Source organism: Aegilops tauschii, chromosome 2 (assembly GCF_002575655.3).
Source record: "Aegilops tauschii subsp. strangulata cultivar AL8/78 chromosome 2, Aet v6.0, whole genome shotgun sequence".
NCBI lineage: Eukaryota > Viridiplantae > Streptophyta > Magnoliopsida > Poales > Poaceae > Aegilops > Aegilops tauschii.
In genome coordinates, this window is record NC_053036.3 from 641,713,278 (window position 1) to 641,731,215 (window position 17,938).

General features: G+C 49.7%; 1 protein-coding gene across 1 annotated transcript; it reads left to right on the plus strand.

Annotated features, from left to right (window-relative positions):
* The first annotated feature begins 6,001 nt into the window (after positions 1-6,001).
* Positions 6,002-8,712, plus strand: LOC141041415 (uncharacterized). The gene is made up of 4 exons (XM_073507559.1): positions 6,002-6,358; positions 6,789-6,864; positions 7,118-8,062; positions 8,699-8,712. The coding sequence occupies exons 1-4, from the start codon at positions 6,002-6,004 to the stop codon at positions 8,710-8,712; spliced, it is 1,392 nt and encodes a 463-aa protein (XP_073363660.1).
* The last annotated feature ends 9,226 nt before the right edge of the window (positions 8,713-17,938 follow it).

Here is a 17,938-nt window from a genome sequence, read left to right on the forward strand (position 1 = left end):
GAGATGTGCAGATCTGTCAGTGCCGCATAGATTTCGAGACGAAATTGCTGGCGGAGATCATATTCTCAAAGGCAACGGCGGAGGAGCAAGCTCTGATGCCCTCGCCGCGGCTACAGCTGGCTTTGTTGTTCAAATGGGCAGTGGAAGAGGGGAAATCCTCTGACCCTGTTCGGAGCAACAAATGGGCAATCGAAGAGGGGAAATCCTCTAACCCTGTTCAGAACAACAGATGGGCGTGTGTTCCCGGAGAGCTAAATTGCTCCCCTCCAATCCCACCAATGCCCTCACAATCCAGCAGCAAGTGAGGACGAATGGAGCGTGGGGCCTCAGCGGAAGACAATGCTCGCCCGTGAATCACCTTGAGCTCGCCCGTGACAATGGCAGCGAGGGAAGGTTGTATTTGTATGCTGGTGATACAGTCTTAGATCCACCTGAATTGCAGCCGCTCCCTATGAGCTTCAACAACAGTTTTGTCTCCAATTATCACTCTGGGCACCAATGTAGTTGCGATTCGAAGCTGGATAGGGAGGATGGATTCATCAAGCAGAGAGGAGTGATTGGTGAACATGTGATATATATCCTTATTCACTTCAAGGAGGATATATATACCGATAGATTCATCAAGCATGAAGCTATCAGTATATATATCCTCCTTCACTTCCCTACCTCGATTAGTTAGTCACAGAGATATGTGTCCACCTCCTAGTCCTCCTTGCAGATACAATTGAAATGAGTCACTCACCCACCGCTCAAAAAAAGAAAAGAAATGATTCACTCACCCATATCAAAAGCAAAAAAAGAGGTCACCCGCTTTGATGAGCTATTAGAAGAAAACAGAAGAAATGGGTCTAGACTATGTAGGTATGAAGGTTCGTGCGAGACAACACGCGACCACAATACGCCCGGTCGCTCTAGTTTGGAAATGCTCTCGCCCCTTCTCACGACGCGCTCGCCCCACCCACCCAGATATGCCGGAATCCGCACCGTCGCCGCCTGCCTCCTGCGAGCAACCAATGGATCCCTCTCGGCTTAAGCCCCCGGGGGTCGCACCTTCCGCTCGAGCTTCCCAACCATCTCCCCGACCGACGTATCAGGGAGATCCCGCTCTGGATCCATCCAGAGTGCTTGTGGCGGACGATCTGGATGAGATTCGCTGGAGATGGTGGTGCGCCCGCGCGGATCGCATCCAGGATGCGGTTCACTTTGTGCATTCGTGCCTGAGAGAGATGAAAATGGCACAACAGAAGGCGAAGGTCCATACATATTTGCAAGCGGAGATGCTTCGAGATGTGCAGATCTGTCAGTGCCGCATAGATTCGAGACAAAATTGCTGGCGGAGATCATATTCTCAAAGGCAACGGCGGAGGAGCAAGCTCTGATGCCCTCGCCGCGGCTACAGCTGGCTTTGTTGTTCAAATGGGCAGTGGAAGAGGGGAAATCCTCTAACCCTGTTCGGAGCAACAAATGGGCTATGGAAGAGGGGAAATCCTCTAACCCTGTTAAGAACAACAGATGGGCGTGTGTTCCCGGAGAGCTAAATTGCCCCCTCCAATCCCACCAATGCCCTCACAATCCAGCAGTAAGTGCGGACGAATGGAGCGTGGGGCCTCAGCGGAAGACAATGCTCGCTCGTGAATCACCTTGAGCTCGCCCGTGAGGATGGCAGCGAGGGAAGGTTATATTTGTATGCTGGTGATACAGTCTCAGATCCACCTGAATTGCAGCCGCTCCCTATGAGCTTCAACAACAGTTCTGTCTCCAATTATCACTCTGGGCACCACTGTAGTTGCGATTCCAAGCTGGATAGGGAGGATGGATTCATCAAGCAGAGAGGAGCGATTGGTGAACATGTGATATATATCCTCATTCACTTCAAGGAGGATATATATACCGATAGATTCATCAAGCATGAAGCTATCAGTATATATATATCCTCCTTCACTTTCCTACCTCGATTAGTTAGTCACAGAGATATGTATCCACCTCCTAGTCCTCCTTGCAGATACAATTGAAATGAGTCACTTACCCACCGCTCAAAAAAAGAAAAAAAATGATTCACGCACCCATATCAAAAGCAAAAAAAGAGGTCACCCGCTTAGATGAGCTATTAGAAGAAAACTGAAGAAATGGGTCTAGACTATGTAGGTATGAAGGTTCTTGCGAGACAACACGCGAACACAATACGCCCGATCGCTCTAGTTTTGAAATGCTCTCGCCCCTTCTCACGACGCGCTCGCCCCACCCACCCAGATCTGCCGGAATTCGCGCCGTCGCCGCCTGCCTCCTGCGAGCAACCAATGGATCCCTCTCGGCTTAAGCCCCCCGGGGGCGCACCTTCCGCTCGAGCTTCCCCACCGTCTCCCCGACCGGCGTATCAAGGAGATCCTGCTCTGGATCCATCCAGAGTGCTTGTGGCGGACGATCTGGATGAGATTCGCTGGAGATGGTGGTGCGCCCGCGCGGATCGCATCCAGGATGCGGTTCACTAGGTGCATTCGTGCCTGAGAGAGATGAAAATTGCACAGCAGAAGGCGAAGGTCCATACATATTTGCAGGCGGAGATGCTTCGAGATGTGCAGATCTGTCAGTGTCGCATAGATTTCGAGACGAAATTTCTGGCGGAGATCATATTCTCAAAGGCAACGGCGGAGGAGCAAGCTCTGATGTCCTCGCCGTGGCTACAGCTAGCTTTGTTGTTCAAATGGGCAGTGGAAGAGGGGAAATCCTCTAACCCTGTTCGGAGCAACAAATGGGCAATGGAAGAGGGGAAGTCCTCTAACCCTGTTCAGAACGACAGATGGGCGTGTGTTCCCGGAGAGCTAAATTGCCCCCCTCCAATCCCACCAATGCCCTCACAATCCAGCAGCAAGTGAGGATGAATGGAGCGTGGGGCCTCAGCGGAAGACAATGCTCGGCCGTGAATCACCTTGAGCTCGCCCGTGACGATGGCAGCGAGGGAAGGTTGTATTTGTATGCTGGTGATATATTCTCAGATCCACCTGAATTGCAGCCGCTCCCTATGAGCTTCAACAACAGTTCTGTCTCCAATTATCACTCTGGGCACCACTGTAGTTGCGATTCGAAGCTGGATAGGGAGGATGGATTCATCAAGCAGAGAGGTAGAGAGGAGTGATTGGTGAACATGTGATATATATCCTCATTCACTTCAAGGAGGATATATATACCGATAGATTCATCAAGCATGAAGCTATCAGTATATATATCCTCCTTCACTTCCCTACCTGGATTAGTTAGTCATAGAGAGATGTATCCACCTCCTAGTCCTCTTTGCAAATACAATTGAAATGAGTCACTCACCGAAGACCCATATCAAAAGCAAAAGAAGAGGTCACCCGCATTTAGACGAGCTATAAGAAGAAAACTTAAGTAATGGGTCTAGAATCTGTAGGTATAGAAGAGCTGTATGCAAATCTTCAAGGGCGCCTACATCCAACTATCACCCGTAGCATACGTATACAGCAGTTGGTGCATACAGTAGAATACGTATACTTACGAAAAGTAGAATCTGGCGGTGCTAAACAAGTGCATGGAATTTATCAGTTGGACTGCAGTTGCGCCGGTAGTAGGTTGAACAAACTTTTTGGATGTATGGGTGTGGGTGCATGATGGAATTTGAGTTGGATGGCAGCAACCAAGTCGTCAAGCAGGACGTTTTCTTAGCACTGGGCACCAGGACAGGTCCTGGATGCTTCTCGACCTCATCATGCCACTCTGTGCAGTCTCGTCGATCGTGTTCCATACCCACAACTTTTGCACGTCGGCTTCATGAAAGAGTTGCGTGAATGGCTTAGTTTTGCAGGGAGTGAACACCTAATGCCGGTTTAACACAGAAGTTGTAGTGCGTGTGGTTGGAACACAAAGTTTAGTGAAACAGAAGCGATAATACATATAGAGGCTGCAATTTTAGAAAATCTGAAATACCATGGGGCTCCAAAATCTTCAGGCAATAGCGATGCTCTTGTCTACTCTAACATCAACTAACCCTGAATACCCGTGTATATATTTTTTTTTGGAAATTATCTAGATCTATTATTAAAGTTCACCGGAAGTATAATGCACCTCAAATAAAATAAAAATTACATCAAGATTCCGAGACCACCGAACAACCACTACAGCCATCGGAACAAGTCGCCGACGCGCCACTGTCGCCGTCCCCTACCGGAGCTGGCTTGACCTTGTAGATGACAGCCGGGAAGTCTTCATGCACGTGCCTCTAAGGACCAACACCCTGGAGCCACAGTCGTCTTCGTTAAACCATTGAATAAATCTCGCCACATGAAGGGAAACCTTAACCTCACCGACCAAGGCGCCGACAGGAATCTACCCAAGAGCTCCGTCGACTATGTTCAGATGGACGAACTTGAGAAGGACTGAAGTCCGGAAGACAAACTTGAAGAAGAAGAAGAAGAGCCGCCATCCGTCCTAAGGCGAAACCATTGAATAAATCTCGCCACATGAAGAGAAACCCTAACCTCACCGTCCCAAGGCGACAACAGGAATCTACGTCAGAGCTCCGTCGACTACGTCCAGATGGACGAACTCGAGAAGGACCGGAGCCCAGAAGACAAACTTGAAGAAGAAGCGCCGTCATCCACCCGAGCGCCGCACCTGCGAGGACTAAAAAACCCTAGCCTAAACTACTAACCGGGGCAGAGGCATCGGAATTCTCCTCCCCGCCACCGGCCGCCGGAGCGGCAGGTAGAGGGGAGACGAATCCACGGGCTCGCAGATGAAGCTTGGAGAGGAGAATTTACCTTAACCACCAAGGGAGGGGAGGGTAAGAGAAACCCTAGATTAATACTCGTGTATTTCTATAGACAAAGAAACACAAAATTACTAAATGTTGCTCTTTTTTTTGGAAAGAAGGAAAACTGCATCAAGCAATGCACACAACTATTTTTACTATATTATTATTCAACAGAACTGGACAAAACAAGTACATCGATCAACCCAAAGCCACCTTCCTGTCAACCGGTCACTACATCTATAAACATGACGATGTGCCCTGACCTCACATCAACACACATCACACTACAAGAAATATATCAACTTTTGACCTTCTCTCAGCGACCGTGGATGAATTGGTCATAAATCTACGACCATTTCAAATCAATTGGTCATTGAGTGCACCAACCGGTGGCCTCACCAAGCCGGCCGCCGGCCAACGAGAGCACCAACTGGTCTACAAAACATTGCTCATTGAGTGCAATAAGCATGTGCTTCGTAACCAGGTCTCGAAATAAGATGGCATTCCCCCGTTACCCTCTCCGCAATTATATATGCATGGTGTCACCTAGTGGTTTCTTCGTACTTTGCTAAAAAAAAATGTCGACGAGATAGTTTGCTCTCATCGCCTAGAGTTTGAGAAAAAAAACTACATTTGTGTTTACTCGTATATAATACACTGGTATAAGGACTGATGATTCAACAAGAAGTCGACAATCTTCACCAAGGACTTGATCAGCACGATGTTGACAATTTGGCCTGTACGTAGTACTCTGATCCATCATTAATTGGCCTAGATGACTTAATGCTAAGCAACTTCATGATTGGACTGGATGTGAATCGTGAATTCGTGCTTAGCTTACTCAAGGAAGAGGTGGAGCAATATGGAAGCTAATCGGGCCAAGGAGGTTAGGCGTCTGCTACCATTTTTTCTTTCTTTAAAGATGAAGCGTTTGCTACTCAACACACCCCGATGGTGGGCAGCTTAGTCTTGAGTTTGCTACTTAGTCCCTTCCGCCTTGATCTTTGTTTTTTCTCCATTTGGCTTAGTATTTTCCCCTGCTCGGGGTTTCTATCAATGCAAATGACGCGCTTTCATCAAAAACATATTAGTTGTGCATGCATCAGAATATTTGGATGTTTCGAAGAACTTACCAAGCACAGTAGTATTATGCTGCGTATAAAGGGGGAAAAGGTGAGCAGCTGCATATGAACACACGCGCACAAACACATGCTAGAGAGTGTACAATACCAAATGGGTGGCTCGAATGCGGTGCAATGGTGGGATGAGCAGCAGCTGCGTGCCCTTGTATTGGGCAGCCTTGCCGTTCAGTACTTCCTGTGTTTCTCCGCTACCAGGCGTAAATCCCGTATCCCACCCTGGTACAGATTCTTCATCTGGCTGTCTTATCTTGGCAGCGATGCTCTGCCAATATATGCCCTCGCCACGCTCTTCAACCGTCAGAAGAGGCTGCAGTACCATACCGGCAATCTTCAGGTCCTATGGGCTCCTGTCCTGCTGATGCACCTCGGCGGGCAGGTTGGCATAACCGCCTACAACGTAGAAGACAACGAGCTATGGAAGCGGCACTTCCTTACGGCCTTATCTCAGGTGGCTCCATATGCTTGCTAATTTAGTACAATAGCTATATATTTTCTCCATGCCAGATTACTTGAAGTTATAGCTTTGTTTAAAGTCAAAACCTTTTCAAGTTTGACCAAGTACATAGAGAAACTGAGAAACACAGCAAATATTTACAACATCAAAATATATGTAGCAAGCAAATATATGTTATGGCTAACCTAATATGGTGTTGTAGATGTTAATATGTTTTTCTACGGACATTGTCAAATTTAAGGAAGTTTGGCTTAGAACAAGGGGTGTAGTCTGTAGCCACTATTTTCCCCTTAGAACAAAGCTAGAACTTCAAGTAATTTGGAATGGATGGATTGCTACATATATCGATGTGTATTTGTTGCTTGCATTTATAGACGCGTCTCCAATTTGATTGTATTTCTCCACTCCTATTTCACTGTCTCAGGTGACAGTAGCCGTCTACGTGTTCTGCAAGTCATGGCCCTCACCAGCCGATAAGACACTAGCTGTTGGCTTCAGCGGTTTGCCTTTTTGTTGCTGGGGTTCTCAAATGCTTCCATAAACCTTTGGCTCTCATGCATGCTAGCTTCGGCTGCCTTGATAGGTACTTTTCACCCGAGGATAGCACCAGTAGTATTGAGGGAGAAAAACAGCTAGAGACATATGTACAAGAAGCACGGGCCGCCATGCTCCTAAGGCAAAAAGATCCTAAACTAACCGGCAAGACCAGTATACAAGCCAATTTGCCCTATACATTACTGTTAGACTATGCAGATTCTTATTCTTATCGGGTTCGTAGACTGAAGATAGTCTGTCCATATAATGATGAAGGACTCCACTTTGCACTAAAAGGCATCCTCTCCAAAAATTTTGATCTTCTGTACACCAGAGAACCTAAATCAACAACAGGAGGCGAATTGGCCGCCAACTTGTTTGCACGGAGGATCCCAATCTCCACGGCACTGCAAATTGCAGCCATTGTTACCTTCCACAAGAGCCATACAGAAGCACAAAGTCATACAGATGTCGGTGTTACATTTGTCTTGTTGTACGGGACTCTTCTTTTGGAGATCGTTTCCTTGTTTGGACTGCTAACTTCATTCATGAAGTGGTATGACATGGTTGCTGAACATAACCTTATAGGATTATTCATTCACAAGAGAAGGCAGAGCGAGTTGATGAATGACTCATCGAAAGACATTACATGGTTAGTTCGTCAGCACATCCAAGATGGGTGGGAGGAGTACATAACAGATGCTCAGAGTTACATGGAGTTCAATGATGTCAGAGGGCAATGGACAGTTGAGCGCAAGGGATGCCACAAAATGCTAGGATGGAGCTTAGAGAGGCCTTTGGATGAGAGTGTCCTTCTGTGGCATTTGGCCACGGATTTCTGCTTCTACTGTACACGCACATCTCCGGACCATGCTGAGCGTACCAACCGATGCAGGCAAATATCGAATTATATGGTGCATTTGTTATCTGAAAGTCCTGAGATGCTATTCCCAGGCAGTAGAAAACATCTTTGCCGAGTCGCCTATGCACAACTCTACGACATCTTAAAGGGTCATGTGATGGAAAATGAACTTGCTCAGAAAGTGGTTGATATCGTGGAGTCTCCACAGGTTTTACAAGGTTGTTTTGTTCGAGATGCTAGGCTGATTGCTAAAATGTTGATACGGCTCGGGGATGATAACAAGATGTGGGAGGTGATACAAGGTGTGTGGATTGAGATGCTCTGTTTTTCTGCTGACAGATGCCGGGGATACACTACCGGAATCGCACCCTATGCCGACGGCCAGGCCGTCGGCATAGCCATGACTAGCCGTCGGGTCAGGCCTATGCCGACGGCCCCCGTCGGCATAGGGCCGTCGGTAACATATCCGTCGGCGTAGCCAGGATGACCGTCGGCATAGAAAAGCCGTCGGCATAGACCCTATGCCGACGGCCTTGGCCGTCGGCAACGTCATCGCCTAACGGCGGCCGCCGTCAAGTGCTGCCCAATGGCTTCTCGCCACGTGGCGAGACGCCGTTCAGCATGGGCGTGTCTATGCCGACGGCCCAGCCGTCGGCTTAGTTTGAAATTATGCCGACGGCTAGGCCGTCGGCATAGACACGCCACGTGTCAGATACTGGGCGCTCCTGGGGCAGGTCTATGCCGACGGCCTGGCCGTCGGCATAGACGTGCCACGTGTCGGCCACTGGGAGCTCACGCCAGGCCTATGCCGACGGCCTAGCCGTCGGCATAGTTTCCACGTGTCGTCCACTGGGAGCTCACGCCAGGCCTATGCCGACGGCCAGGCCGTCGGCCTAGATTCTGTCCAGTTTTTTTTTCTTTTTTCTATTTCTTTTCAGCTCAATTCATTTGAATATATAACAAATAGCATATAGAACAAAGAGCATATACACAGCATCACACAACAAATCGGCATCGCTAAGAAGCATCGCAAAGCATCACACATATAAGTATCATCACGACAAAGCATATAAGAATCTCACAAACAACAATAAGATAAGTATCATCACAAGCATACAAGTATCATAGCATCGAGAACAAGCAAGTATCATAGCATCGAGAAAGGCTTAAGCGCCAGGACGTCGAGCACCGCGGAGGTCGTCACCGCCAAGACCGCCGAAGCCCAGGTCGTCACTGCTAGCGGCAGCGCTACCGCCAAGACCGCCTCCGTCTCCATGGATCGGAGTGGTCGGGCTCCGTGTCTCGGGAGTGTTGCGAAGACCACCGCCAACGGTAGATGCACCTGTTCCCTGGATGTTGAAAAGATATATTAACGGGATATAAGACTGTGTTGAAAGGCATGACATGCTTTGGGTGAATTGATTGGGGATGAACTAACCGGCGAGGGGCCAGCGTTCTGTGCCACAAACTCCTCAAAGGTCAGCAGCACTGGTTGTGCTGGAGGACCCTCTGTTGATGGCCATTGAGGACACCTGCCGGCCGCCATTTCCTGAAAAGCGTGCTGCATCTCGCGATCCCTCTGCTGATGGTATGCATGAAGGCGGTCGTGCCACGCCATGGTCTCCTGGCGTGTGTACTCCATGTAGGCCTACAGTATGACATGATGAGACTCATAAAACTACTAAATGCGGAAATAAAGGGAACAATGAAGATAAAAGGGAAAATACTTACAGTTTGCTGCTCCTGAAAGAGGGACAGTGACGGTGCACTGCTCATGCGCGTGCTCGTGCGCTGGCTCAGGGTCGGGTCGATCCGACAGAGCTGTGTGTAGGAGATAGACGGAGTGATCACAGCATCGAGAACCGCCTCCCGACCGTGCTCCTTCGGCCCCATGCCCACCACCACCCTTTCGTCCAGATCCGCCGCAATGGGGTCAGGTGTGTCAGGATGTAACGCCAGATACCCTTCGGAGTAGGCCTTCTTCCTCCCCGCGGTCTTATTTCCATAGTACTTGGGCTCGCCAGGCTTGGGGTCCTTCCGCGTATGGGCGATCTCCCACGCCTGCATGTGTGAGAGCGGCCGCTTCAGTTTCTCCTCCTGCACCACCAAACAGAGGTTAGTCATGCATAAGAAAGTGATGGTAAATAGAAGAAGAAGAATGTTTAATGGGGTTAGCTAGTCATACATTAACTGCCTTGTGGAGATAGTGGTTTCGGTTTCCCTGAGCATGTACTCCCTCCTTCCCTCGGTTAGCCTTGTTTTTGACTCTCATAGCCGCCCAGGCTCCAGCCTCATCACACCAAAGATCCACCAATGCCGCCCAGGACTCGTCTTTTCCATAACACCAATTTGGACACACCTACATAATAAAAGCATAATGGCATGTCAACACGAAACGGTGAAATGTACCACAAGGTAATGAAAGCATAATGAAAAATCTTTTATACTTACCGCCAAGAACTCGTCCCTCTCCAAGGTAATGCCCATCCTCCGCGCTTCTTCCTTGGTCATCTTCACACCAAGATAGTCGTGGTAGTATGTCGAGATGGCCACATAGCGCACCTCGTACTGCATCTGGCGGGCCTTCTTCTTGCATTGGCGTAGCACGATCTGGTCTGCTCTGCCCCTGTGTTCCAGGAGAACTCGATAGAATTTCTACAATCATGCACGAAACAAGAATGGAAGAAGCCATGAGTTAAATCATTCATGAAACTAGAATGGACTTGTGCTTCTGAAGAGAACTCACCCAGAAAGTGGTGATCACGGCCTTGGCATGGGTCCCATGCTCCGCGTGGAGGGCCGCTTCCCAGTGCTCCCAGCTCGTGGCCAAGACCCGATGGTCCGGGTGCCTGACTGGATCCGGACAGTACAACCCCGGCCAGTGTAACTTCAGCAGGACGGTGATGAGGCCGTTGGGAATACGGACCCCTTTAGAATATATCCAGTTGCTGCAAAAGAATGAACTATTAGCATGTGACAAGCAAAATAAATAACAACCGGAATGAGCATGTGACAAGCAAAATAATGAAATTATTATAAAGTGGCACTTACTCTTTCCCCGTGGGCTCAATGAGCCACTTCTTCTCCTCAGTAGCAGGAACCTGCTTTGGTAGCTTTGCGTTACCACGCAGCCACCCCTTGTTGTCAACCCCCTCCCCGCCAGCACCATCATCCCCGCCACCACCCTCCTCCTCGCCTGCCTTCCCCTCCCCAACCTCCTCCTCATCCTCCTCCTCCTCGTCCTCCTCCTCCACCTCCTCCTCGGCCCCATCCCGAACCTCCTCCTTCTCGCCTGCCTCGTCCTCCTCCTCCTCACCAGAGGAGGGTACCTCACTAGAGGAGGGTACCTCACTAGAGGAGGGTACCTCACTAGAGGATGGCCTCGAAGACAAGACCCCTAAGTCGGTGAGGGTGCGCTCTTTCTGGCCGCGACCCCCTGTAGTGGCTCTCCCCCCACCTCGCCCTCTAGGGGCTCTCCCCCGCCCCCTCCTCCTCTAGGGGCACCTCTCCCTCGACCTCCCTGTGAGGAGTCATCGTCAAGTAGCCGGGGGAGAGGATTACGTGCTCGACCACTCCGACTAGGCAGGCCAACGACCTTGCGTAGGAAACCCACGCCGTCGGCCTTCCCCTTGCCCATGTTCCACGAACCTGCATTGAAAAGAGAATAAGCAATTAGTAAATTAATGAAATGAAGGAAAAGGCATGAAAATAAACACATTAATAAGAAGGCATAAAAGGCATATTCCTAAACTATAGAAAAAAGACTTGACACGTACATCTGCTAGAAACCATATGAATCATCACTGTTGTAACCTCTTTCTCGGTCCGTCTCATCATCACTATCAATCATATCATCTTCGTTGTCTGACGGAGGTGGAGGCTCTTCCTCGTCGTCAGCGTCTAAGTTTAACTTTTCTAGCATAAGTATGTCATTTTCATTGACAATGGTCTCACCATCATTCCGTGCTTCGTCGTCTTTTGGATCCACATCATCATCACCCAATGGTCTAGCGTCATCGTTTCTAACCACATCATCATCATCAGGTTGCTCTTGATAGAACACTCCCTCGTATGTCATGGGGTTAATGTTGTAGTAATTGTCTTCATTCGGGTTCGGTAGCTTACCATGTGGCGACACCTTGAACACAACTTCCCAACCCTTTAGGTACTCTTTCTGGCATGGGTAAGGCAGATAATATACTTGTGTAGCTTGGGTAGCCGCAATGAAGAGATCGGCTCCGGCATAGACGGTTGATGGTTTAACTTCGGCCAAACCAATGGAAGGCGTATGTTTTACCCCCTCCCGCAGATCGAACCATCGACATTTGAACACAGGCAGACTTAGGGTCTCGCGCCCCTGGTGGAATTTAATCTCGTATATATTTTGTACCCTTCCGTAGTAGTCTACTGAATTTTGACCGGGGGTGTACACTCCGGTATTTATAGTTTTGGGATCAGGCCGGCTGTTCTGGTGATCCTCTGTATGGAAGCGATACCCATTCACATCATACTTTTTACATGTCATGACGGCAGGGTCAAAACCCATGGAAACCCATCTCAATTCATCATCCATAGATATGTTCGGATCTTTTCCCTACAAGTATAATTGAAATTGTTGCGTGCATTAGTTAACTAATAAATGTTGAACTAGGTATTTAATAGGGGAGTGTGGACAATTACTTTCTCCATGAACCAAGCAACAAAATTTTTACGTCCAGGGTTTCCATGACGGAGAAGAGTAAGTGCCTCCGCCTCAGTAGGAGGATTCATTCCCGTCCATTCCTCTTGAACGAAATCACTAAAAAAAAAGAAAACCGGTGTTAAACCGGGACTAAGTGAACATAAAACATGATGATGTGGAAGACATAAAGGAATGGTGTAGTGGTATTACCTCATCCACACTTCCTCAACTTCCCTGATGTTGTGCAAGATATAGAACATGAGGTCCTCCCACTCTTGTCATGGCATGTTATAAGGTTTCGAGGCCCCAGCCCTCCCACCTTGCGCGTTGAATAGATAGAGCTTGGGTTGATAATTCGGCTCTTCTATATTGTATCGAGGCACCTTGTTATGCAGATGGGGAACGTGGTCTGGATAGTATGATGTCCTGAGGTCTGACACCTCCTCTAGGATAACTGCCTCAGCTATGGAAGCTTCAATCTTAGCTTTGTTTCCACATTTCTGTCGGAGATGCTTGTTCTGTCTCTCAGGGCCGTACTGTCAGCGATTCTGCACAGGCACCCCCAACAATACCTCGTTCGCGAGGTGCAGAATGAGATGTGTCATCGGTGTAAAGAAGCCTGGAGGAAAGATCTTCTCTAGCTTGACTATCAACTCCGGTGCCTTCTTATGCAATTTTTCAATCACGTCTTTACTTACTTCTTTAGCACAGAGCGTGCGGAAGAAATGACTTAGCTCGGCAAGCACTCGCCAGACATGCTCGGGGACATAGCCTCGAACCATCACCGGCATTATCCGCTCAATCCATACATGGTAGTCATGACTCTTCAGGCCGGTCACATTGCCCGTTGAAAGATTGACTCCCTTACTTATATTCGATGCATAACCATCGGCGAACTTCAAAATGTGTTTCAGCCAGATAAGTACTTCCTTTTTCTGGCGGTTTAAGGACAAAGTCATCTGGTTTGAACCAGTTTTTTCGACCGCCTGTGGGAGGCTTCATGTTCAGACGTGGTCTATCACAAATTCTCTGTTGATCGGCTCTAGCTTTAACGTTATCCTTCGTCTTATCAGGAATATTGAGGATCGTGTGGAAAAGGGACTCTGCCACATTCTTTTCGGTGTGCATCACATCGATATTGTAAGGAAGTTTGAGGTCCTTGAAATAGGGAAGCTGTGAGAAGGGGGTAATGTGAGTCCAGTTGTGCGTCTCACCATATCCCTCGAAGCCTTTGGCTTTGGCTTTGCCTTTGCCTTTGACTTTAGGCTGGAGAGCTTTTAGCTGAGCAAGAACATCTGCCCCCGAAAATGTTGGAATCTCGATTACTTCATGAACAACCCGGCCTTTCGTGAAGTTCTTCTTGTCTTCCCTGTCTGGATGGTCTGGAGGGAGGAACTGTCGATGCAGGTCAAAGGCTACATACTTGCCACCCTTACTCAGCCAAATCATTCGCAGAGCCTGCATGTACACTGGGCATGGCATCTTCCCACTTGTACACCATCCGCAGAATAGAGCATAGCCGGGAAAGTCATGCATGCAATAGTGCAACCAAACTTTCATCAAGAAATTTCTCTGCAGATCCCAGTCGTATGTCAACGTCGGAAAGTACCAAGAATGGTGCAAAGCATCCACCAGCGGCTGCATAAACACACCCAATTGCTTCACCGGATAATCAGGCCCCGGAATGATGAGCGACAAGAACATGGTCTTGCGTTGCATTAGGGCACCGGGAGGAAGATTGAGCGGAATTACAAACACGGGCCAGCAGCTGTATGGATTGGACGACATACCATATGGATTCAACCCATCACCTGATATGGCTATTCTGACATTCCCAGCCTCGGCTGCTTCCTCGGGGTATTCTTCATCGAACGACTTCCATGCTTCCCCTTCCGATGGATGTACGATTTTTTTTGGATTGTACCTTATACCTTCCTTGTGCCACTTCATCATTTTGGCAGACTCCTTCGTGATGAAAAGGCGCTGCAATCTTTTTATAAAATCAAGATACCGAAGAACCTTAACGGGGATGGTTAGCTGCTTTTTCTCACCATCCTCACCGACCACCTCAATGTACCGAGACGAACCGCACTGCCTACAGTACTTGTCATCTGCATACTCGTGCCTAAACAAAAGGCAATTCTTCGGGCAAACATCTATTTTCTCATAATCCATAGAGAGTGCCTTCATGATTTTCTTTGTATCGTACATGCTTTTCGGCAGTTCATGACCCTCAGGGAGGCTGTTAGCCCATACTCCCAAGAATGCTTCGAAGCATTTCTGGCTACAGCCGTACTCAGCCTTGACTGCAATCAGTTGCGAGATGGCATCCAGCTGAGATATTTTCGCCCCCGCATAAAGAGGTTTCTTCGACGAGGCCAAGACCTCCAAGAAGGCCTTTGCGGTTGCCTCCGGCTCCTCCGGTTCATTCTCTGAAGGTGTCGCATTTCCCGTTTCTGCAACAATGACATCATCTAGCATGTCCCTGACCCCGTCGTCCTCATATCCATTGATGTGTTGTCGCATCACCTCCTCTCTACCACGGTCCTGCTCGGCTATGTTTATCGGCGGCATGTCAAAGTTTGGCATATATCCGTGCGTGCGAAGGTGCTCACTCATGTCCGTCTGATTTCTACGGTGACGTCTGGCACATCTCGCACAGGGGCATGGTGGGATAATTCTCATTGGACGAGGAATATCTCCTTCAAATAGACATCGGTTTTCGCGATCCACTCTGATGTTACTCGATTCCGACGGATAAAACCACTGTACATCCACTGATTATCTGCCATCCTCTGCTTTTTTGCAAGCCACACAACATAATTAAGGATTCATTTAAATTAATCACATCAAATTTTCAGTTTCTACCGCGTTTAATCCACCTACATCTCTAATAGGTAAAGATGGGTCCTAATCCCACCCGAGGATGTGTAGATTGAGTACGTTCTCCATTCTACCCCGTTCCGAGACAAAATTTCGGCAGCACCTCCCCGCTGTTCTCCAGATACACGTCTCGGCAAATAGCCGAGAGAATGTGCTCCGGAGAACAATGGGGAGGCGCCGCCGAAATCCTGTCTCGGAACGGGGTAGAACATGGAGAACATACCCAATCTACACATCCTCGGGCTGTCCGTGGAAAACGCTGGACAATCCGAAAGAGCTGCGGTGATAAATATGCAATTGAATGCATATTTATCGATGCAACCCTTTCGGACGGGAGACGCCTAGGTTACGCCAGTTGACTTGAGAATGAAATCTAGTCACATGAAAAAGGAGGTGATGGATTTGTAGCTCACCCTCCGCTGTAGAGGAAGTAGTCGAACAGCAGAGGGATGCTCAGGGACCAACGCGTCGGACAACGGCCACTCCGGTGAAATGTGATACCACAAAGCCTGCAAATTCCACCGAAAAAACAACTTAGATCATCACATCTCAGTCAAGTGTCAAACTTTTGTCTTCTATTCTTTTAACAAGATCATCATGACTATCATTTTTTTAGCAAGATCATCACATCTTAGTAAGTTTCAAAATTTTGTCTTCAATTATTTTATCAAGATCATTATGAGTATAAAAAAATAGCAACAACATCATCTGCTCCTCATTAATTCATCTCATCGAACCAATTTTTTTTGCAACATATGCAACATATAGCATCTCATCTAACCAAATATTGTTACTACCTATCTCACTATCTATCTAACTATCTAACTATCTACCTATCTAACTATGTATACAACTATCTATCTAACTATGTATCTAACTATCTAAATATCTATCTAAATACCTATCTAACTAGCTACAAAATTGCTAAAAAACACTAAAAAATACATAAAATTTCACCTTCGAGAGGGCCGGCCGGAGTTGGGGCGGGGAGGCGCGGAGTCGGGGCGGGGAGGCCGGCGGTGGGTCGGGGCGGGGCGGCCGGCGTGGGGTCGGGGCGGGGAGGCCAGAGGGGGGTCGGGGCGGGGCGGCGTGGGGTCGGGGCAGGGAGGCCGGAGGGGGGGCGGGGCGGCCGGCGCAGGGCCGGCGCGGGGCGTCGCGGAGTCGGGGCGGGGCGGCCGGCCCGGGGTCGGGGTGGGGTGGCTCGGGGTCGGGGCCGGGAGGCGCGGGCGGCGGCGGGCTCGAGGTGGGGCGGCGCGGGTCGGAGCGGGGAGGCGCGGGCGGCGGCGTGCTCGGGGCGGCGCGGGCGGTGGCGTGCTCAGGGCGGGCGGCGGAGGAGGTGGGCGGCGGCGGTTGGGGTCGGGGTGACCGCGCGAGGGGATAAGGTTGCCCCTATGCCGACGGCATGGCCGTCGGCATAGGCTCGGCCCACATGTCAGCAGCCCGGGGGGAGTGGATAACGTGGACGTATGCCGACGGCCCGGCCGTCGGCATAGATGGGAGGCCTATGCCGACGGCAACTACTTTTTTTTTGAAAAAATAGTCCCAGCTCGCCGAGGGAAAAGCAATTTGACCTGTTTAAATAGTTCACTAATCCATACGTTATAAGCTCCGGTATTCATTAGACTTATACGAAGAAAATGGACAATTGCTGTGAACTTTTCAGTGCTCGGGCACCGGGCGTGCCCGGGCAGCCGGCCCGGTGCCCGAGCACTAAAAGGTTCACAGCAATTGTACATTTTCAATGATGAATACCGGAGTTTTTAATCAATTCAATTATTACATTTTTAGATTCTTAGTTTACCGTCTGTATGGGACCCGGTACCCGGCACCTAGAGGGGGGAAACGGACGCGTCGGGTCTACACGGAGGGGATCTTGCCGTGGGTCTGGCCCGGATGTTGCTCCAAAGTGTTCCTATGGACTGACCTAACACAACCGGGTGGATAGGTCCACTTCTCAAAGCCCGTCCGTGCAAAGTCAAAAGGGCTAGATCCCGTGGTCAAACGCTACAGGGTTAGGCGGGACGGGGGCCCTAGGGGGTAGCAATGCCACCCGAGCGTCGCACCGGGCTCTCATACATGCGGGGTGGTGTGGTGGCATGTCCGAAGAGGCGGCACGCGTCTCCGGGGTGTGCCCCCCCTCACGAACGGCGCCGCCGCCGGCACCTGGAGGGGGGAAACGGGCGCGTCGGGTCTACACGGAGGGGATCTTGCCGTGGGTCTGGCCCGGATGTTGCTCCAAAGTGTTCCTATGGACTGACCTAACACAACCGGGTGGATAGGTCCACTGCTCAAAGCCCGTCCGTGCAAAGTCAAAGGGCTAGATCCCGTGGTCAAACGCTACAGGGTTAGGTGGGACGGGGGCCCTGGGGGTAGCAATGCCACCCGAGCGTCGCACCGGGCCCTCATACATGCGGGGTGGTGTGGTGGCTTGTCCCAAGAGGCGGCACGCGTCTCCGGGGTGTGCCCCCCCTCACGGACGGCGCCGCCGCCGGCACCTGGAGGGGGGAAACGGACGCGTCGGGTCTACACGGAGGGGATCTTGCCGTGGGTCTGGCCCGGATGTTGCTCCAAAGTGTTCCTATGGACTGACCTAACACAACCGGGTGGATAGGTC

Bases quoted from the DNA above. Each gene is read 5' to 3' on its own strand.
- LOC141041415 (XM_073507559.1), top strand. From the start codon at position 6,002: ATGGGTGGCTCGAATGCGGTGCAATGGTGGGATGAGCAGCAGCTGCGT. The intron at 6,359-6,788 runs GTGGCTCCATAT...TCACTGTCTCAG, and splicing joins TCCTTACGGCCTTATCTCAG to GTGACAGTAGCCGTCTACGT. The intron at 6,865-7,117 runs GTTTGCCTTTTT...TAGACTATGCAG, and splicing joins ACTAGCTGTTGGCTTCAGCG to ATTCTTATTCTTATCGGGTT.